This window comes from Macaca thibetana, chromosome 8, assembly GCF_024542745.1.
Source record: "Macaca thibetana thibetana isolate TM-01 chromosome 8, ASM2454274v1, whole genome shotgun sequence".
Classification (NCBI taxonomy): domain Eukaryota; kingdom Metazoa; phylum Chordata; class Mammalia; order Primates; family Cercopithecidae; genus Macaca; species Macaca thibetana.
In genome coordinates this window covers 94064150-94087581 of record NC_065585.1, presented here as the reverse complement: position 1 = coordinate 94087581, position 23432 = coordinate 94064150, and the positions used below count along the sequence as shown (strand labels likewise).

Sequence of the window (23432 nt, the reverse complement as noted above, 5' to 3'; positions counted from 1 at the left end):
AAATTATAGATTGTTTGGAATTATCTTAGTCATGTGCCAACCATGGTCCAGTGCATTTTGCACATCATGAGTAGTCAACAGATATTTATTGAACTTTGTTTCTTAACTGTGAAGTTATACACTAGATCAAACTTTATAGAGCCCTCAGCCTCTGTCTTCACAAGAACATTGAATGAAACAGCCTCCCAAAGTTGGTTCTGTGGCTGACCTCAAACAGACCTGTGGACAAACTGAAAGGTTATCATGCGCTTGCCACATGCAAATGGATCCATAGAGCAAGGACCTAAATACACACATGGACACTTAATTATCTAGCATTGACTATTCTGGAAAGTTTGCTTAAAATAGGATTGTTGGATACATATATTTTGAACATGTTGAACTGATTTCTATTTTCTGACCACAAACCTCTGTAGTCAACACATCAAGTTGTACCAGTATGTCATTACAATCAGAGGAAGAGGACAGAAAGAAAATTCCAATTATAGTTTTTTTAATTGTTCAGCTGACTCTTTTCAATAACTCTGCTTTTATCTTCATGCATCTAAAAAGTCTTAAATAGCTAAAAAAATAGTTTCCACAATTAGCTCATAGAACCTCAATTCAAAAAAATATATATTATATCAAAAATGGAAACAAAAATATATTAAATATGATTTTTATTCCAAGTCAAGGTCCAAGACCATTTAAAGCATTAAAATATAATTTAATGGAATGCAAGTTGACAGTTTTGTTATTCAAATTTATACTTTCAGGTTTTCAAAATTATTATTTCTCTACAACAGTCCACTTTGCTTGGAAACAACTACATGGTAATTTTAACATTTTGGTTCCAATTTAGTATTTTATTGTAAGTCTCCTGATATTTATAAATTAGATAGAGATAAAATCTTTGAATCTGGGCGTTGTGTTCTGTAAACTGATATTCACTGAAATACATTGGACTATCTCCTTGCCCATTCACAATGCCAGTGTAAGATACATGTCAGAAGTGAAAGGTAAAATATTTAATGTCTTCTTAGCTTTTAGTTGTTCTACAGATTTTATAACTTTTTTTGTTTACTATATGAGAAATCAATGACTGAACACCTTTGTAGTGTTACTTTCAAATTCAAGATGTGAATATATTTACGTGAAGAACCTTACATGTTTTTCTTCTATATTCTTAATTTATCACTTCCATTAAAGTTGGTAAGGAATTAAATAAAGAAGGAACATAAGTTCTGTTGTAAAACAAGCAGAAAAAAAAGTAATGAATTGACTTTCGAAGTGTTTCTCATTTAAACTTCCTTAAAAAGGATAATTTATTTATTGATTTTTCTCTGTATAATTTGTTTTTAAGGAAACAAATTAAACAACAAATTAAATATTTCAATATTAAACATATGTTAACTATACTCATGATATGCTATTAATATTATAAATGATAGAACTTGAGGCTATATATAAATTGAGACTTCAATGAGTCTCAATTTATAGCGCATCTATTTGTTTCAATTTAATGATCATTGAGAAAAATCTAATTTAATTTGTAATGCTGAACTTAATAGAAAAATTTTAATATGCTGCACCGAATTTATTTTCACCTGACATTTTCTTGTTTAAATGACAGTCCTTGAAATTAGCAAACCATTATGTCTAAATTAGGAGAAAATTTTATAGCCTTAAACATTCCTTAATGTTGATAATAGTTTTAATAAAGTGCTAATGGGTGGATGTAAGCATGCACAATGCTATGTATTAAACAAATATAATTACTCCCCAAAATGGGCTTTTGAGGCCCATTAAGTATGTTCTTTAGTCTGCTTTTTTTAAAAAAACGTAACTCCAATAATAATTTTGCATCATTATAATTTTTCTATGCTAATAAGGCTTAAACACAAGAATGTAATTTTTGGTGAAGGCAACTTGATGTATCTAGTTATGATTACATTCAGAATGGGATTCAATTAGTGCAGTTTTACATACGGTATTGTAAAAAAAAATACAATGTAAGGATAGGTATTAAAAATTTACTTCAGATAAACTTCTCTTCCTTTTTTTCTTCTCTCTCTTTGTCTCTGTCTCTACTTCTCTCTCGTCGTGTACATGAATCACAGATATTTTTCATGATTGGAATATCCCACCATGATTTAAAATTAAATGCAAATAAAACTGGCTGTAGATGTAACAATACATCGTGGCATATATAAACCTCAAGTTTTTATTTCATATTTGATTTATATCCTGTTTTCTTTATATTTCGGTATCCATATTTAATATGAAAAATTAGGCTGGGCACAGGGGCTCACGCCTGTAATCCCAGCACTTTGGGAGGCTGAGGTGGGTGGATCATGAGGTCAGGTGTTTGAGACCAGCCTGGCCAAGATGGTGAAACCCCATCTCTACTAAAAATACAAAAATTTGCCAGACACAGTGGCAGATGACTCTAGTCCCAGCTACTTGGAAGCTGAAGCAAGAGAATTGCTTGAACTCAAGAGGCAGAGATTACAGTGAGCTGACATTGTGCCACTATACTCTAGCCTGGGTGACAGAGCAAGACTCTATTAAAAAAAAAAAAAAAAAGAAAAGAAAAATTATAATATTATCTGACCTCACTGTGAAAGTAATTACTTGTTGATTTTTAAAAATTGTCTGTAGTTCTAAATAAATAAATTGGAAAGTGGTACATATCTGTAGGAATATCTTGTGCAACATTGAAGAATAGAGAAAGACTCTTAAGATCAAGATCTACTCTTTTGGCTTGGTTACTAAATTTGTATTTGTGTGCATGAGAATGTGGTTTAATAATATCCATAACATTGATATCCTGAGAATTCAAGACAGTGCTATTTAACAATAGTTATCTTTCTGTTTAATGAAAATGGTTGGCTACAGTAAATAATGACTTAACATAAACTTGCCTACACCTAAAACTTTTTATATACAACCTTTATTGTCAATACAGCAAAAACCAACAGTGTAGCACAATGTAAAGACAAAACTAGAGGGAGCAGGATTGGAAACTTGGCCAGGCATACACCTTGGCAAGTTAAAAATAAAACCCAACACTCTCAGCTTCTGTTTCGTTAACATTAAAATGTTGATAATCCTCCCTTCTTTATCCAATTATTGTTAATATTAAATTAGATATTGTATGAAGTACTTACTGCAGAAGCTGTCACATAGTTCTTAATATTAATATTGCATCAATAACATGAAAAGTAACAATACTTTCTGTTCTACCTAGTGCAAGACCTATGCATGTGTGCTAGAAAGTCATCTAATGGGACTCACAATTGACTTCAGCACAGGATTTATCTGCTTTGATGCTGCAACAAAGGTAATGTGTTAAGGTCAACTCTGAGAAATATGCTGCAAACATTCTAATTCAAGGATGATTTAAATGCCTCATAACTCCTTTCAGCATTTTAATTGTAATCATATGTCAGATTTAAGATCCTCGTTTTCGTTAATGGAAGATAAATTATGCTTCAATCTGAAAAAAAGTTTGAATTTTTAATAAAACAAACGTAGTACCACAAAACTGTAACTATGTGAAAGTAAATATTTCTTTATAAGTCTATCTATGTAGGTGTCTATATATCAATCATTTTCCTGTTTTTTAAAGATATGACTTTATAATTGAAGGGACATTTTCTTCCCCAAAAAGCAATTAAAAAAAAAAAAAAAACATGTTTCTTTATACTTTACCTGCATCAACTTCTGCAAGACAAAAAGAAGGAAAACATGTTGTTTTTAAAATATATATATATATATATATATATAGCTGACATGTTAAAATTATTGAATGGTGAAAATTTAAAGTTTAGAGTCTAGCCAGGGAGTAGGACTTTTATAAACACTTGACTTAATAAGGATTATGCACTATGAGGTGCTCTTTTCCCAAAGTATATATCTCTGGGAGTGATGCACATTGAATGAGAGAGGGTGCCTACTCAGCCAGTCATACCTAAAAAAAATCCAATTTTGATTATGATGGAATGACAAATGACAAAGCCAAAGCATTGCACATTATTATCATTATTTTTAATTGGAAGTGATCTTAAAGGTCAACTGACCCCCATTCAACTAGTAATCTCTTTCTAGGCACTACTCCAGTTTGTGACTTGGGACCGTTGTCCCCATGGAAGACTTTCTCTTCCCTCTCATTGAGGATCTCAGTTCTTTAGATCCATTCCACTTCCTCCTTCATCAAAGTATGGCTTGGGTATAAATTGATTTGTTCCTTCTCACTAATTTTAAGAATTCATGAATAATTCTTTACCAGAACATACATATTTTATCTAGAAATTAAGTCTTGTGTGGGATTTTCTAAAGCAAATGCCAACAAAATAAAACAGTGGTACAAACGTGTAGGAAAGATGGACTGTAGGAGGCACTGGGGGTGCTTGATTCGGGAAAGATGAACGTCTAATGGTGGGATCCAGGTAGGATTCAGCCTTGTGGTCATTCACCTTGTGAATCTTCATGACCCAGCAGTTGGCATTCTCCTGCAAAATCTCACATTACTTAAAGATGGTTAATAGTTATTTTTATTTTAATATGGTAAAATTAAACAGCACACATTTGCTGGTCAGATTTGGCCATCTAATGCATTGCCTTTGCATCATGACAAAAGAATACTTTGTGAATAAGGAATTTTAAATGCCAATGACTCTTGAAAACTCTCAAATGAGACTGCCATAAACTATTCCTATTACTAATTTTTTTATTAAAATGCTCATCAAATCAAGATAGGCTCCTGAGTATTAAATTAATTTGATAAATTAATTGAATTAAATAATCAGTTAAATGAGTAATAAGTTAATTTTATAAATAAATTTAGAAGCAAATTACACTAACTAGAAAAGTGAAAGTCTGATTTTAAAAAGAAAATGTTATTGCCAGAATTGTCACCAAACGCTGTTACATGAATCTGCAAGAATCTTACATTAGCAAATGAGAAAAATAAAATTCACATGAATATATTTCTGAGTATGTGAATCTATTCTGAGTTTATTTTAAGGCTAGCATAATACTAACCTATGTCAGTGTCCTGTTGACTCTGTATAATAAAGGAGAAAATCATGACACCAATGTCCTATCTGACATGACTGTCTACTTCTGCTGGGTGTTCTGGGAATGAGTGAGTAGTCAGGAGAGTCTAAGTGAATGATTATGATGCCATCCAGGGAAAACAGTTTAATAGGAAATGAGAATTTAATCAGTCCAAGCTTGATACTCAGGAAAACACCAGAAGCCTTCAGGAATAGTAGTCACTGTTCTATTTTCTGATTCTATCATTGGAAGCATTTAACTTCAAGGCAATCTGAGAATTGGGAAAGGCTAAAAGGAATCTACACATTAATCAAGGAGATTGTAGTATCCATCACAGATTAGGATACTTGGAGAATGAAAGTAGGAACTATTAATAGTTATATCAGACATAAAGAGGAGGACAAGCACAAATGGAGATTCCTGGACAAACCACTGAACTGGGCTTACTGCAAGAAACTTGCACCCCTTCATCAAATGAGCCTGGAAGTTATTTTTAAATATGACAAAAAAAGATAATTGTTACATACAAATCAAAACATGCTTTGTCCAATGTTTTATTAAAATAAATAATATCTAGTTATTTTCTGTCTATTTTTGCTAAGTAATATGAAAGTGAAAAATATCTCTAAGACTATATGTTCAACAGTTTTTAAATGTTTGGATTCAGGAGAGTTTACCCTTTAGCTGAATATGCTTTGTCCTTCTGCACTTCTTCTTGTAACTTCCAACCTTGAAGTTACTACAGAAGCAAACCAAAGGTCTTGTAATAAAGAAGAGATTCCAGGGAAAGGGTGGACTCTATTCTGGGTCATTAAGTGAGCTCCATATAAAGCAGATAGTGTATTGTTAATATATCAATGAAGGAAAGAATTGCTGCATCTCTTATTTCAGGGAATGAGAGTCCGCATGGTTTTAGATTACACTGGTATGCTAAATGTGTGGATGTAGAGGGATGTCTGAAAATGTCAAGCTAATTCTCATTACTTACCACCTGTGCTTGGAAGTTCCCAGAGTAAAGGATTACCCTTGATTTGCCAGAGCACAAGACATATTAAATAGCATTCTGCTCCCTATGCTTACATTTACATTAGCAGGGTATAAGGAGGTGATACATTCTTCAGTTCCCTTACTGTTGCTGAGTGATTTCCTCCCAAATTCATTACTATACAGCTCAGCTTGTTCTTTGTCATTCTCATCCTTATTAAAATGTAGCCTTTTCACTGTTAGAGAAGGGTATTATTATTATTATGTCAAAGAATAATGTTAGCCGTACTTAATTTACATTGCTAAAAGCATAGCCTTGTTGCCATTATATTCTTTTAAATATGTATATGTGCATTAATTAATTATATCTAGTGATAGAGTTCCTAGTTAAATAGAAATCTCAGCAGTGGCATCTACAAAACACTCATTTAATTTATGAATAAATCTTCATCGAATGCCTGCTGTCTCTTGTGAGACATGGGAGAGCATACACATCAGTCAAAGACGTTTCCTTAAAGTTGAGACAAGCAGGATGAAACTGCCCAGACAGATATCTGTAAGTGAGGAAGGACATGGAATTTGAGGGAAGAGGGGGATGAGAGATCATGTTTATGGGTATCTAAGAGCCAGATTTAAAAAAAGATCCAATTAAGAAATTGGAAGTGATTCTAAGAACAGGGGAATACATTTAGGGTTTGAGACAAAGGAAAGAAATGATCAGATGTGTGTTTGAGAACAGAAAACTACTGAAATAATGTTTGACTGAAATTAAGACCATCTGGGCAAAATCCAGATTCCAAATGTGTTTTTCTATTCTTTTTTTATTTTTAATTTTTTAAATTACACATTACGTTCTGGGATACATGTGCAAGACATGCATGTTTGTTACATAGGTATACTTGTGCCATGGTGGTTTGCTGTACCCATCAACCTGTCATCTAGGTTTTAACCCCTGCCGGCATTAGATATTTGACCTAATGTTATCCCTCTCCATGCCCCTACCCCCAAACAGGCCCCAGTGTGTGATGTTCCCCTCCCTGTGTCTATGTGTTCTCATTGTTCAACTCCCGCTTATGAGCAAGAACATGTGGTGTTTGGTTTTCTGTTCCTGTGTTAGTTTGCTGAGAATGATAGTTACCAGCTTCATCCATGTCCCTGCAAAGGGCGTGAACTCATCCCTTTTTTATGGCTGCATAGTACTCCATGGTGCATATATGCCACATTTTCTTTATCCAGTCTATAATTGATGGGCATTTGGGTTGGTTCCAAGTCTTTGCTATTATAAATAGTGCCTCAATAAACATGTGTGTGCACGTGTCTTCATAGGAGAATTTATAATCCTTTGGGTATGTACTCAATTTATAATCCTTTGGGTATACACTCAGTAATGGGATTGCTGGGTCAAATCATATTTCTGGTTCTATATCCTTGAGGAATCACCACACTGTCTTGCACAATGGTTGAACTAATTTACACTCCCCACCAACAGTGTAAAAGTGTTCCTATTTTTCCACATCCTCACTGGTATCTGTTGTTTCCTGACGTTTTAATGATTGCCACTCTAACTGGTGTGAGATAGTATCGCATTGTGGTTTTGATTTGTGTTTCTCTGATGACCAGTGGTGATGAGCTTTTTTTCATGTATTTGTTGGCTACATAAATTTCTTCTTTTGAGAAGTGTCTGTTCATATCCTTCATCCACTTTTTGATGGGGTTGTTTTTTTCTTGTGAGTTTATTTAAGTTCCTTGTAGATTCTGGATATTAGATCTTTGTCAGATGGATATGTTACAAAATTTTCTCCCATTCTGTAGGTTGCCTGTTCACTCTGATGATAGTTTCTTTTGCTGTGCAGAAGCTCTTTAGTTTAATGAGATCCTATTTGTCAATCTTGGCTTTTGTTGTAATGGCTTTTGGTATTTTAGTCATGAAGTCTTTGCCCATGCCTATGACCTGAATGGAATTGCTTAGGTTTTCTTCTATGGTTTTTATGGTTTTAAGTCATGCATTTAAGTCTTTAATCCATCTTCAGTTAATTTTTGTATGAGGTATAATGAAGGGGTCCAGCTTCAGTTTCATGCATATGGCTAGCCAGTTTTCCCAAAACCATTTATTAAATAGGGAATCCTGGCTGGGTGTGGTGGCTAACAGCTGTAATTCCGGCACTTTGGGAGGCCAAGGTGGGCAGATCATGAGGTCACGGGTTTAAGACCAGCCTGGCCAACATAATGAAACCTTGTCTCTACTAAAAATACAAAAAATTTTCTGGACATGGTGGCAGGCACCTGTAATTCCAGCTACTTGGGAGACTGAGGCAGGAGAGTTGCTTGAACCCAGGAGGCAGACGTTGCCATGAGTGGAGATCACACCACTGCACTCCACCCTGAGTGACAGTGTGAGACTCCATCTCAAAAACAAACAAACAAACAAAAAGGGAATCCTTTCCTATTGCTTGTTTTTGTCAGATTTGTCGAAGATCAAATGGCTGTAGATGTGTGGTTTTATTTCTGATTCCTCTGTTCTGTTCCACTGGTCTATATATCTGTTTTGGTACCAGTAACCATGCTGTTTTGATTACTGTAGCCTAGTAGTATAGTTTGAAATCAGGTAGTGTGATGCCTCCAGCTTTGTTCTTTTGGGTTAGGATTGTCTTGGCTATATAGGCTCTTTTTTGGTTCCATATGAAATTTGACCTCTTCAAGGAGAACTGCAAATCACTGCTCATGGAAATAAGAGAGGATGCAAACAAATGAAAAAAAAAAAATCCACGTTCATGAATATTAAGAATCAATATTTTGGCCATAAGGTACAAAATAATTTATAGATTCAGTGCTATTCCCATCAAGCTACCATTGACTTTCTTCACAGAATCAGATTCCAGATTTTTGAAATCTATCCTCTACTGGGCATTTACCACTCTATCACTGAGGAAAAAACAAATACATTCATGGATGACAAAGTCAAAGAATAACACTATGAATTGAGGGAAGAAAATTATCAGAGTGTAACTTTAGAACAAAGAGACACAGTACAACTCAAAGTTAAGGTTCCAGGAGGTACGTGGGGAGAGGAAAACTGGAGAAATAGATTGGGCCACATGATCAAGGTCCAGCACGTGCTCCACCACAATCTTGTTTACACAGTGGAAAGAACATGCTAGCTGAGGTACAGCTTGCAGCAAGCAGGTGGAGGCAATACTGAGTTAATGGGCATTTATGTTTCCCCTCAATGACTTATTATAGAATAACTTTCAAACTTTTTTAGAATCATGGAATTTTGTAAAAACCAAAACTAAAAACAGCAACAACAACAAAACTATAAAAGGGAGATATTTGTTATGGGCACCTCCCTTTTATGTTTTTGTTTTTGCTTTACAAAATTCCATGATTCTAAAAAAGTTTGAAAGTTATTCTTTCTATAATAAATATGGACATCCAATAAATAACACCTGAGTGTTAGTAGTAAAAATAAGAATGAAGGCATTGGAATCCCACACCTGAGACATAGCATTTACTCCTCCTGCTGCAGCTCAGGAGTCACAGGGCTCCATGGGATGTAACTGTAGCACAAATAATATTCATATTCATACTATGTAAATATCCATTGTGATTATTAGAGCACCATAAATTTGACTCTTAAACATGGGTAAAGGACAGCATTACTCATATCATTGCTTGTCTCTAGAATACTAGGTCCCCCAAATTGTTATAGTCTGCTTGTTTTTATCATTATTTAATATTTTAATAGTTGAAATTGAGAATGGCTGTGGTGTAATACTTATAAAGGCTTCTTTACTTCAATTTATTTAAAAGCCAGTACTGATACTTAGCTTGTTAAAAACACTTTTTGAAAATCAAGATTGGCTAACAGATCTATGAAGATAATAAATATGAAGTAAAAGGACACAGTCTTAAGAATGAGCTCTCACAGATTATAAGCTACTGTACACTATTATAAAAGGATTTTATGGTTTCTTTCCTCTTTATGTCCATTATTAGCCTTAACTGAATGTGCATTAAAAGCATTGTTATGGAAAATGTTTGTTAAAACCCACTCACATGTATAGTGACCTTCATTTTGCAAACTTACATTCTGAGCAGTAAGAGACAGACAATCAAGATGATCTTAGCTGAAATCACTTCATTCTGGTTTTTCATATTTTTTCTACAAAATTAGAGGACTTGATTATTTTCCAAAATAATTTTGATTTACAATTAAATTCACGGTTAACACATTAACATTTGAAATTCATGAAATACCTTAATCTGTCTAATCCACTTAGTCCTTTAAATCAACACTGATTTCTAGAATGTTTCAAGGTAAAGTTTGAATTGAAATTAATATGGCCCTTTTTATTTTTAAAAATATTTGACATGGCTTTGATAAACTGAAGGAGCTCTGAGCTACTGTTTGTCCCAAAGGTGTATGACCCTCATGTACACACATGTGCACACACATACACACTTTATTATACATCTTTAGACTTTTTATATAAAGCATTTATATGATCACAATATGAATTCCATCACTTAAACTTCTCAACATAGAATGAACCCTTTATTTCTTAAATTTTATATTATTCCATAGTCTTTCAATTATTTCACATCAGACAGTTACTGAAAATGTAAAAAAAAAATTGAAAACATCAAAATGAATTCTTTCTTAAATGTCTCCTATGTAAGTAGAAATCTTCACTCTACACATTATAATATAGTTCTGACAGTACTCACATAAATCTTAGCATTTTAAAATTATATATTTATTTTTTCGTTCTAATTGTGTTACAGCTCAGCAATACAGACAGAGAGCTGTTTGATGTGATTTTTATGATCTTCAGATAAATTATTTCTTCTTTGATTTTAGGAGAATGAAGAACATTGTATTTATTGCAAAAAAAACCTCAGACATTTAGGGAAACTATCTATCAGGTAATTGCTTTCTAATCTTCAAGTATTTCAAAGATAGCCCTAAAGTAAATATTTTTTTAAAAATTAAACATTCAAATTTGAATGACATTCAAAAAATTAACCCAAGTTTCCATGCAATATATTAGTGAGGCTTAATATAAAAAATAAAATTTCCTGCCTTTTTTTTTTTGAGAGGGAGTCTCGCTTTGTGGCCCAGGCTGGAGTGCAGTGGCGCAATCTCGGCTCACTGCAAGCTCCTCCTCCCGGGTTCACACCATTCCCCTGCCTCAGCCTCATGAGTAGCTGGGACTACAGGCGCCCGCCACCATGCCCAGCTAATTTTTTTTTTTTTTTTCATTTTTAGTAGAGACGAGGTTTCACCTTGTTAGCCAAGTTGGTCTCAATCTCCTGACCTCGTGATCCGCCTACCTTGGCCTCCCAAAATGCTGGCATTACAGGCATGAGCCACGGCGCCCGGCTCTTACTCATTTCTTGATATACAAGGACATTATACAGCACTGTGAAAATTAACACATAATTCACTGCTATGTTTATAATTCAAATATAGAAAAAATAAAATCAAGAAAGAGTCGAAAGGTCTTTGGCTAATATATACTTTTCATACCCTTACATTTTATATCTTGTTTTCCTCTTCTTTAAATCTTTTAATTTTTTATTCTTTCTTTCTGTGGCTTCTGATATATTTTATATTTTTCTGGATTAATATTATTATTATTAAGAATAACTGACTTCAAACTTTTCTCATTATATTTTAGTTTACCTTTGCTTAAATTATCATTTTTGATTTCCATAAAAGTTTTGTAACTCAAAGAATTATCCTTCAAACCTGCATGAATTGAATGGGAATGATATAGCTTTGCTTTTCCTTACAGCATTATTTGAAAATTAAATGAGATAGCATGTTAAAAATAATAAATTGTAAAACATAAGATAGAGATTCTGAAACATTTGAGCATTATTTCCAGCTAGCCCATATTTCAACAGATCTTGTTTCAACCACAACATGTCCTTTCATCTGTAACTAGAATTTTATCATGCTTTTTCTTTCTGTTTCAAATTCCTCAAAGCAAACCAGGGAGTTGCTTCTGCAAATCACACAGACACCATGAGCCTCATTTTCTTCATCTCTAAAATGGATATGTGAATAACACTTTTCTCACAGGGTTATGGTAAAGTGTAAACAAGAAAATGTGTGTGAAGTGTGTTGCACAGTGAGAGTTGCATGATGAACGCTTAGAAGGAGATGGACATTTCTGCCCCTCACACACTGTGGGATAGTCCAACCCAGTGCAGTACATGTGTACCAGAGACCCTTTGCTACTGTGCTACCATCCTCAAGATGTCAAAGGGGCACTGTATTTTCTAGAAGTTTTGATCAACCAGTCAGCAGAGTTATTGTCTGTTACATTCCAGTCCTTAGGGTCTGTGCTTTTGGAGGTCTTTGTCCTCTTAGCCCAGTGAAGATTGATGTTGAAGGAGTAGTCGTATGTTTAAATAGTTCTTAGCAAAGGGAGTTCGGGATAACCTGGAAGCTACAAACTAGATTAAGGGGCCATTAGCAATAGCTGGAAAAAAAAGTACATTTCACTTGAGAATTTGTAGGTCCTGGGTGGCTAAATAGGCACACGGTGAAGGAAGATTGAAAGGCAAGTGTGAAATCCCTGAGACTTGAGAGAACACTGAGAGAGGAGGTGGAAAATTAAGGAGTGGGAAGGGCACACAAAAGTAAAATAGTCAGATACCAAATCTGAGGAGCTTTGGACTTCATGTTGAAGAGTTGGCACTTACATCAGCAGTGGCCCAAGTTTGCCATGTAACACATAATGACCATGCATCACTGCCTTATGAAAGTAAACATTTGTTTCTAGTGCTTCTGTGGGATTCAGAAGATTGACCTGGGCAGGCTAATTTGTACGGCTGTAATTTGGATGGTTCGCTCAAGCATCCTCTGATTGTTCCTTATTCTTCTGTAAGAATGAGGAGGTTAGCCCAGGCATGTCCTTTTCTTGTAAATGGCAAAGGCAGAAGAGAGAAAGCCTTAATGTGCAATTCTATTTTAGTCTCTGTATTGGGAATAACTGCAAAATCCTACTGTCAGTCAAACCATGTCGTGTGGTTGAGGCCACTATCAAATGGGAGGTCAGATCAGCCCAGTCCATAGAATTTGCATCAATCAAGTTAATAATTAAATTTTAGAAGTCATATGAGTAAATGTGAAGAATAGTGTTGCCTCAAAAATAAAACTATATAGATACTTATTTATTAATTTGGCAGTTATTTTATAAAGTGCTTAATCTCTGTCAGTGGGCCAGCCTACAGACGACCTTGTGGAGAATGGAGATAGTGGTTGTTTCTTAGATTGCAGAATATATTTACCTAGATGTAGTTCTCTCAGGATACTCATTTGTTTTTCTCTTTAGAATGCTTACTATCCTTTGAACTGGAAACTGTGTGTTCATATGTTAAAAAGAAATAGCTAGAAGAGTTTATTCCTACACAGAATTAATAATACAAATTATTAGTGTGACCGAATTTTATCATGTTTGCAGAAAAAAGCAGCAATAACAACAAGTAAAACAAAAACCAAAAAACAAAGCCCTTTGCCATGATTTGAGTGAATGTGTTCCCTCAAAATTCATACATTAGAATCTAATACCTCATGTGACAGCATTAGGAGGAAAGCCATCTTGGGGGCTAATTAAGTCATGAGGTTCTGTCCTCGTGAATGGAATTAGTGCCCTTATAAAAGAAGTTGAAGTGGTGTCCTAGTCCCTTTTGCCCTTCCTCCTTCTGCCACGGGAGAAGGCAGCAACAAGCACTATTTTCAAAGCAGAGAATGACTTTTCTCCAGAAACCAAATCTGCCAGCACCTTGATCTTGGACTTCCAGTCTTCAGAACTGTAAGAAATACATTTCTATTATTTCTACATTATTCAGTCCTGGGTATTTTGTTATAGCAGGAGGAACAGCCTAACATGCTCTTAGAATCCAAGAAAGCTGTCCCAACAAAACAAAGATTTTTGCCTATTTTCATCAGACAGATGGCATGTCAACTTTCTGAAAATAAAATCTGTAGGTTAAGAATAACAAATAGCATACCGTGACCAGTAGTATATGGAAATGTGCTGGTGCTTTCTTTACCACATGAATTTGGGGCATTCTTTTGAAAAATTTTGCATGGCTATGATTAAAAGAAATATTGTAATGCATCAACTTACCAGATTGATAGCATTAAGTTATTATAAAATTAATCTGTAAGATTTGAGCTTTAGAAACATTTTAATAGAAAAAGATTAATCTTTTTCCTTAATAGATTTCAAATAAATTCTGAAAGTGAAAACCTCTATACTCCTCCGAATGGTTTAATATATTTGATGAAATATATATTTTGATATGTGGATTTAATTTGAAGGGAATAAATTTAGATGAAATACGTTTGAGGGAGAAGTTCTGAGCTTGATTAGACAATTTTGTTCAATCTTTAATTTAGCCAACTGGCCTAATGATAATGCATTCCTCTTCTATTATGTCCAGCTCAAACATGCATGATCCCTAAGACTCCATAATAACGACATTTCAAAAGTGTGTTCAACACTGAACTTGCTGTCCATTTTAGTCTCACACCTTTGTATTCCCATCTCATCTATCTAAATAAATCCAAATTTAGTTCTATCCTCTTACCTTATCCTTACCCTTGCCATTTAGCCTTTTAATAACTTTCTCTAAACAAATCTAGAAAATGCTCCCTCTTTTCCATTTTCAATATTACTAACTTGGTTAACCTCTTCTCATTTGGATTACCACAGTATGTTCCAAATAGGGCTTGCCAATTTATTTATTGAACATATTCTTATTATGCATCAATCATGCCACATGACTATTGCTAGATACTAGGAGTTTAAAAACAGATGCAGTCCCTCCCCTCAAGAAGTCTACAGTCTAATGAAAAGGACAGATCTAGAATAGGGTAGGTACTTTCATGCAGTATGGAGAGAAGTCTAAATATTATGAGGGCCTTGTTACAGACTCAAGAGGGATAATGCCAAATGGAAATAGGACTTGGTGGGACAGTTTGATCAATTGCTTAACCAGAAGGTTCATCAAGACAATTTGCAAAGGGTAAAAAGTATGTTTGCGGTTATCACTGGACACTCATGAGTCAAATATCAAATACCAGGTGATTTGTGTTGTGAGAAGAGTATAAATAGATACTACCTTCAAAGCATTATTGTTGTAATTTTTAACATGTTCTATATAATAAGTTTTAAACTACATAAATTGTTCTTTCAAATGTTTTTGCTTTTTACCTCTGTGGTAAAAAGCTACTTTTATTGCACATAAAATAGTTAACATAGTGTTTAGTTTTACCTTCATATGTGAAAGTTGCTTCAATTTCTTTAAAGATAAACTTTTCTCTAGGGCATGAATAATTGGACCTGAAAACAGTGAGTTAGTAAGGAAATGAATAAAGAATGTGCTGGGGATTTTTAACCTTTATTGTTCAACATATAAGCCTTTCATTAGCATTAATACAACTTTACTTTCCATTTGTACATTATTAATGAATTACAGTTTTGAATGGTCTGTATCTAAGGAACACTTGATGTCGTTTGAAAGTGAAGTTATTCGTTAACCTGAGTCCCTTAGTTGCAGCCAGCTTTGTAGCCCTGTTTTCTGATGGAACTAGCAGCCAGCTTTGTATCTGTATTATAAGTGTCAAAAATAAAAAGTTAGGGCAAGCTTTGTTTCCTCTTCCCTTCCCACCGACATTCTCTAGGTTACTGGCATTTTCAAACTTTGAGCCAATTTTAACAATGGGTCTTACTCAAATGAATAGCTTATGGGAAACTTTTCACATATGGGGGGGACAAATGCTTAAAATAGCAGTATTATTATAAGAAGAAGTGATGACTCAGAGCATGCTATGAATAAATTGTTTTCCTGGGTTTAGTGTCTTGTTCTAAATGGTACTCTGAGTCTCTCCTCTATTTTAAAAAAGAAGTCAGGCATTAGCAATAAGAGTTTATTTCTAATCATGTTCAGTAAATGAGTCTGATGTTCAGTTAGGGAAATCATTAAAAAGGTAGGTCAGAATAAAAGAAGAAATATAAACTGTGGAAAATGACAGACTTAGGTTTGATTTCTACTTCTTAGCTGTGAAGTATGGTGAACATGCATGGTGCTTCCTTTATTGTATCATCTGGGAAATTGTAATAACTAGGTATTGGACAGCTCTTGCAATGATCAGAGATAATGTAGGAAAGGGCCCAGCATAGTGAATGCCCATTTTAATAAATAACAAAGATGATGTTTCACTAAAAGAGCAGCAGACTCTCAGAATGCTTCACACACACTAAATGAAGTATTTTCAAATTACTTATAATCTGTGCTTGTGTTCAGCCATCAAATGATTCAGTGTCAGTAACAAATGGATTACTTATTTTATGCCTCATTCTCTTCACATGAAAAATTCTGCTTGATAAAATTTCAACATTTCATCTTCAATTGCACATGGATTAATCATTATTTATGATCATATTTTATGTGTGTGTGTGTGTATATATATATATATAATTTTTTTTTTTTTTGAGGTGGAGTCTTGTTCTCTCACCCAGGCTGGAGTGCAGTGGTGCGATCTCAGCTCACTGCAACCTCCACCTCCTGGGTTCAAGCAATTCTCCTGCCTCAAGCTCCCGAGTAGCTGGGACTACAGGCACCTGCCACCACACCCAGCTAATTTTTGCATTTTTAGTAGAGACAGAGTTTTTGCCATGTTGGCCAGGCTGGTTTTGAACTCCTGACCTCAAGTGATCCTCCCACCTCGGCCTCCCATTGTGCTGGGATTACAGGCATGAGCCACTGCACCTGGCCCACATTGTATAATTGAATGTGATTGCATTGAATCCAAGATTCTGTAATGCTTACCTGTTTCCATGCATTCCTTCAAATAAAATGTATCTGTTATAGATAGTAGCTCATAGGCAAATGATTCTTCTGCAGAATGTATTTTTCTTTTATATTATTTAATTAATTCTTTAATCAGCCCTTTGTTTGAAACAGTTTTACCACATACATTGCTTTCGCCATTGGCGGTCTTCAATGATTCTGTTATAGTGAACTCCAGTAGTAAAAATGCCGGGATTTGTTGTGTTGTTCTTTCTTCATCTTTACTTCCAGGTTTTGTGTATGGGAAATATTTAATTTTATTTTAAAATTCAATAAAAATTATATATTTATCATTTCATATAGATGCCCAAGGAATATTTTGAATTAAACATTGTTTTTGACTGTCAAAAACAAATAAGTTTTAATAAGTCAACAGGTATCTTAGATCCATTAGCACTATATGTAAATATATTACATATTCTGTTCTATAGTGCATATTTTATCACTTCTCAACTTGTGTTTCATGGGAAAAAGAAAGTACCTGCATAAATAATGTTAAATTATTTTCTTTTATGAAAATATCCTCAGACTATCGTGCTAATGAAGCTTACCAAACGTACTTGACCTCATTTGTCTTCCTTGTTCTGGAGGAGCACACAGGAGCCTCACAGGTCCATGGAAAGACGTGGGAAAGTAAAACTCCGGTCTGTAATTACTTAATATAAAGATTTTGGGTCAAATTCCAGGCTTTAAGGCCGGGCACGGTGGCTCAAGCCTGTAATCCCAGCAATTTGGGAGGCCGAGACGGGCGGATCAAGAGGTCAGGAGATCGAGACCATCCTGGCTAACACGGTGAAACCCCGTCTCTACTAAAAAATACAAAAAACTAGCCAGGCGAGGTGGCGGGCGCCTGTAGTCCCAGCTACTCGGGAGGCTGAGGCAGGAGAATGGCTTGAACCCGGGAGGCGGAGCTTGCAGTGAGCAGAGATTCGGCCACTGCACTCCAGCCCGGTCAACAGAGCAAGACTCCGTCTCAAAAAAAAAAAAAAAAAAAAAAAAAAAAAAAAAAAAAAAAGAAAAATATCTTCATACATTGTTATTCTTTTTGTTCATTTGTTTATTTCTTTTGCTCTTTCAACTTGATCTCTACCAAGTTCAGCAAATTAAGACTATTACTAATGGCAGAAATTATTCATAACAAACTCAAGGTCCTTTGATCAAAGTTCTCTAGATGAGACACTGGACTTGTATAGTCCAGAAAATATTCCTGGCTGTTTTCATCATGCCTTCTCTGAAGTTGGGCATTTCATAGACATTTGTAAGTTCTCATTTTAGTATATGTTTCCCCCACTTCTCAATTACAGGCCTCCAATTACATGACAACCACATAACCAGAGGTAAAAGAAGTGATTTTTCTTCATTAAAGTTGATTCTGTTTTAATATGTTCATTTTACAAAAGTTAGAATTATTGCATGTCCCCTGCATGCCAGTGACTGTATTAGGACCCAGGGCTGCAACAGTGGGTCGGTTAGACTGACTGGAAGCTTTCATTAGAAGGAGAGGCACACAGCAGGAGAGGTACATGGCAATGAGGTCTCTCGGTGGGGAGGGGGGAAAGGAGAAAGGTATTGACAGAAAGAGGGTTCAGAATGTCTTCTAGTAGTTTTGCAGGAAAAGACTCCCTAAGGCAGTGATATTTGTAGTGAGACCACAGCAAGAATGGAATAGCTATGAAATGTGTAGCAGTAAAAAGGTTTCAAGGAGAGGGAACAGGAAGTGTTAAGTCAGAGACATGAAAGGGCTTTGCTATTTGCTTTTATCCAGAAACATAAGGAGGGCGGGGGTGAGTAAGAGGGAGAGAGAGAGAATAAAAAAGATAATTCTGATTGTAGTATAGAAAATAAATTCATGTTTACTTTATCCAAAGGTTTTATTCCATGGTATTATTTGTATTTAACATTTGCTTTGTATTTTAAGCAATCTTAGTTACATTTTTTTATATTTGATATCAGAAACAGGATGGGTCACTGGCTGTGGAAGATATCACAGATATAATGTAGGTAATCACAAACAAACCAACAGAGGTGCCAAATTATTTTAAGTAAGGAATCTCTGTTTGGGAAAGGGGTGGGTGTAGGAGACATATTTAAATATTTTCCTCTTATCTGAGTTCCTATAGTTTTAGTTGAATACGTGGTCTCCTCGGGCTAATAATAGGTAAGGTGGCCACGCAATTTGCTGCCCAAGTTGTGATAATAAATAATTATTTATTAGCTAACAAATTAGTTTCCTGGTATTTGTTCACTTGTAAGATTATTTTGTCAAGCATTATTTTTAAAAGACTGTTATCTCTAAAATATAAACATATACTAGGCACATTAAAGAGAAATTGAGAGATTTCTTTCTATTGATTATCTAGGCATTAATAAATAGACTAATCATTTTTGGTAATCATTTTTAGGAGACGATCACAGTTTTTTGAGATGCAATTATGAATGGTATGTTCACCAAAATCAATTCCAGTGCACTGTAGGTACATATGTTTCTTAATTTAGAAGAATTTGATCTTACTACAACTCTGTCCTCTATTAATTGTATATATTCATATTATCAGTGTTTAGTAAATAACATAAACAATGCTAAGGTTTGGATGAATTTATGGTAGCATTCAAAATAATAGAGACAGTTTAATTTGACGGAAAGAAATTTCTAAAACTTTTATTCTACAAATGGAATGGAAAAAAGTTATTAGAGTTAACAGATTTTTTCATTTGAAGCATTAATAGAAAGATGATATCATTTAATTATCTGTGAATTTATTCTGTTAATGACAACAAATAAATATCATTTGGCTCAGTTTCATAAGAAAATTTGACATTCAAAATGAGTATCTTTCATTTACATGGAGAATCATTTGATCAAAATAAAAAGTTATGCAAAAAGAATGACTTGTAAATAGACCTTCTCCATCTAAATATATTAGATCAACTTATTTGGGCAATGTTTTGCTTTTAAAGTAACTACTAATCCTGTATTTCAAACATATGCCAACTTTTTCCGTTTGGCTTTTATGCAATCAGTGATACTGTTATTCCCATGGTGAGTGGGTGAACATTAAACAACATTTTGTGCAATTGCATAGTTGTTATCAACTTTATGATATATTAGAATTCTCCCCTTAATTTTTTAACTTAACTAAAGTTGAGTCTAATGCAGATTTTTAAAATATCGAACTGTAAAATAAATATATATACTTCTATATTATAATCCAAAATAATATAAAAATAAAAAATAAAATCTTAATAATACAATAAACAACAAAACTTCTTTTACGAGCATTCAGATTACTGCCTACAAACCCTACAGAACGGTCATTTATCCTCTTTCCTGTCCATATTTTATGTACGTGACACCTCTAATTTCCTCTGTTTTTCACTACTCCGTTGAAAGATTGCCTGATGCCAGAGAACAGGTTGCAGCAAGCAGGCTGTTAAATAGCAACTGGCTTGTGAGCAGAGGTGTCGAATACTTCCCCTGCAATAGAGCTGAAGAAATAAGCTGCCTTTAGCACCTCATATCCAGATGCACTTTGTTTTATCAGCAAGTACCATGTCTATTGCATTTTGCTAACCAGGAGAATATTCTGGTTTGATACAAATTTTGACCCCCCAAAACAAAGCCTTGTGCCTAATGCTGCTGAATTACAGAAGTGCATCTTCTCTACCCATGCTTCCTGAATGAGACTGTAGGATTGGCAGGGCTCTTTAGTATTCCACACTGGAAGAAGAAATGAACTTCTACTACTCTGTCTTCCCTCTCAGGGTATAACACAACAATATACATCTTCACATTTCATCCTTCTTCAATGCCTAGTTGTGTACAGGTATGTGACATGTGGTATGTGTGTGTACAAATATAATTTCCATTTGTAGAGCTAACTTTCTAAACTCACATTAACATGTTATTAACCAGGAACTCCTCACTGTATTGAAATAGTGGACTGAAAGAGCTCTTAAAAAAGTCATTCATAATCTTCTCATCAACATCACTAATTTCTAAAAATTGATAAATAAAAACATTTTATTACTGTTTATTACACAAGGTGCTATGGAGCAGTTAGTAAGGACACATATTTCAGCCAGTAATGTGTTTTTGAAAAAGCTTCCTTAAGGAGTTGTGATTTTTGTGGGGCTGAAATATAAAATGAGACATGAACTGGCCGAAGTTGGGGGAGCACTCAAGTGAGGCCCCTCAGGCAGGATGGGCAACAGGCAAGGTGGAAGGAATGAGCAAAAACATCACGATTTGTGAATAATAAAGAGTGGCTTGGCTGGAGTAGAGTGTAGTTGAAAGTCAGTAGAAAAAAATGAGATTAGAAATTTGATCAAGGGCTAAATCCTGAAGGATTTTCTGTGTCTTAACAAAGGTTTAAATCTGATCATGATACTACCATTGAAAGGTGTTATGTAGCAGAAATATGATTTAAGTTTAGAAAAGGGAAGGGAGTGAGCTTATAAGAATGTGGTATGTCAAGAGTAGAAAACATAAACTAATTTTGAAGTTACTGTGAATACTCAAGAGAGAAATTGTATTTAAACTATATTAGTGGTGAATAATGATAATGATGACAGAGAGATTCATGAGGTGTGTGGGAATTCGAATGAACAAAATTAGAGGCAGGGGTTCTGATGGTAAACTTGACTTTTATTTTCAAATGTAATGCTTAGAAGATGGAGTAAAAGTGCTGACCACCCCTAAAATGAATTAAAGAAGAGAGTGGTTGAGGGGAAGATGAAAATTCACTTCAAATATATCAATTTTAATCTCTATACAAGCTGTCTTAGACTGGGTTCCTTTAAGAGTTTTCTTTGAGAGAGCTTTCAACAGATGATATTTCTAGATGCTGGGAGTCCAGTAGCCCTCCCAACAGATGTGAGCAGAGAACCACAATATCCACTGCAGTGCACATCTTCCATTCCGCAGCCCCACTGGCTTCTTATGCTAAAGTGGGCCCATCCAGGTGCATTTTGGATTCTCACTGGTCCTGGATTCTCACTGGTCCTTCTGTAGAAAAGAAGAGAAGGGTTAGTGAGATGATAAACAGCTCTTGCTGCTATGGCTGCTGTCAAGGTCATAACTGACAAACGTCATCCCCTCTTCCACTCCTCATTCTTGACTGGCCGTCATTACCATAACATCTGCTGCTCTGGGAAGTTTGCCTGCTGGGCTAACCCACACTGTCATCCCAAGAGCTGATCCTGTGTCTATGGACACTGATTTATTTCCATTTACCGTTAAAACTGGTAATGGCAGCATAAACATTTAGCAGAGTTATTGCATGCCAAATAAGTTCTTCTTCACCTTCCTCATATTTCCTGATTGTGTTGAGGGACAATTATCCCTGTGAAGGTGACTCCTTAAACTGTTTGCTGACCTCTTGGTACAAAGTGTTTAAAATCACCAGGATGCACCGTGGCTTATGACCTCCACCTGCACAGTACAGAGGTGTCAGTACAAGATGCTCACATTCCCCTTTTGAGCAGCTGGGAATGGTGATAACTGCAACCTGTCCTAAATCCACCTCTTCATTCTCTGATCCATGTCATCTACTTACCAGGGACACAGAACTGTGTATTGGTCAGTGATTCCAGGTCTATTCCACCACAGCCTGGGGGTGGTGTCCCCTTCTCATAATATATCTCCTAGATGAAACACTAGTTTTATACGAAGAGGCCATGAACTGTCCTCTCCTGCCCAAACCCTGAGGGTGATGCAGTGCTGAGGGCGCCACTAGGTGCCGTGATAATGTTCCTGCTGCAGCACCTCTTTTGTTGTACAATGGGTCTGTAGGTATGAGGAGTTACAAAGACTCCTGCAAAAACTCTGCAAATCCTAAAATGTTGAGGCCTGGTGAACAGGAAAGGCAAACTCATACCAGTGTGTGCGTCTGTTCATGTCTAAATAAATTAATGCCTCTTTTGGGAGAAAAGAGCCCAGTATTATCAATCTGCCACCAAATGGTTGATTGTTTTAGCCACATTGGTGGCACCTTGAGCTCTCATTTTTGGCTTCTATTGATGACAGATTGAACATTCAGCTGTGGTAGAAATGGGATCCTCCTGTGGGCGTGAGGAGTCAGGTTGGGCTTATGTGTGGCCCCCCTTTGTTCATATATTCTTTATGCCAATGACAGAGCTGGGCTGTGGTAAAATCTCTGAAGTATTAGGAGTGCTCATTGTTTGGGGCTTTTTCCTCTGACCCCTTTGTCCCTAATGTTCTGATATTTTAGTACTCCCATATCCCTGACTGGGTCAAATCTTTCACCTCTGTCCATGAGTCACCCATATTCTTATCTCAGTCTACTTGTTTTGCAGAAAATGGATACCCACATGCACTGTCCAGAGTTCTGTGCAGTGGGAAGCATTTTCTCTGCACTATGTTTTAGGAACAGCTAACAGAGGGGCTGTTGAAGAAGAAACCTCAATATTTAGCTTGTATGCTCAGCCTGTCTATTTGTGAGCAAATCTTAGCCTTTTGTTCTATCTTAGGTCACCATAGGGATTGTCCCTTTGGTGGCATACTTGCTAGTTGTTGA

The 23432-nt window shown here is 35.3% G+C and overlaps 1 protein-coding gene across 8 annotated transcripts in view; it reads left to right on the top strand.

Moving 5' to 3' along the window:
- The window catches only part of SNTG1 (syntrophin gamma 1), an 891115-nt gene that overhangs the window by 789279 nt on the left and 78404 nt on the right, over positions 1-23432 (top strand). For all 8 annotated transcript variants that reach the window (XM_050801928.1, XM_050801925.1, XM_050801927.1 and 5 more), the window contains one exon: positions 3230-3322. In XM_050801928.1, the coding sequence (XP_050657885.1) occupies positions 3230-3322 (93 nt within the window). The remainder of the gene's footprint in view (positions 1-3229; positions 3323-23432) is intronic.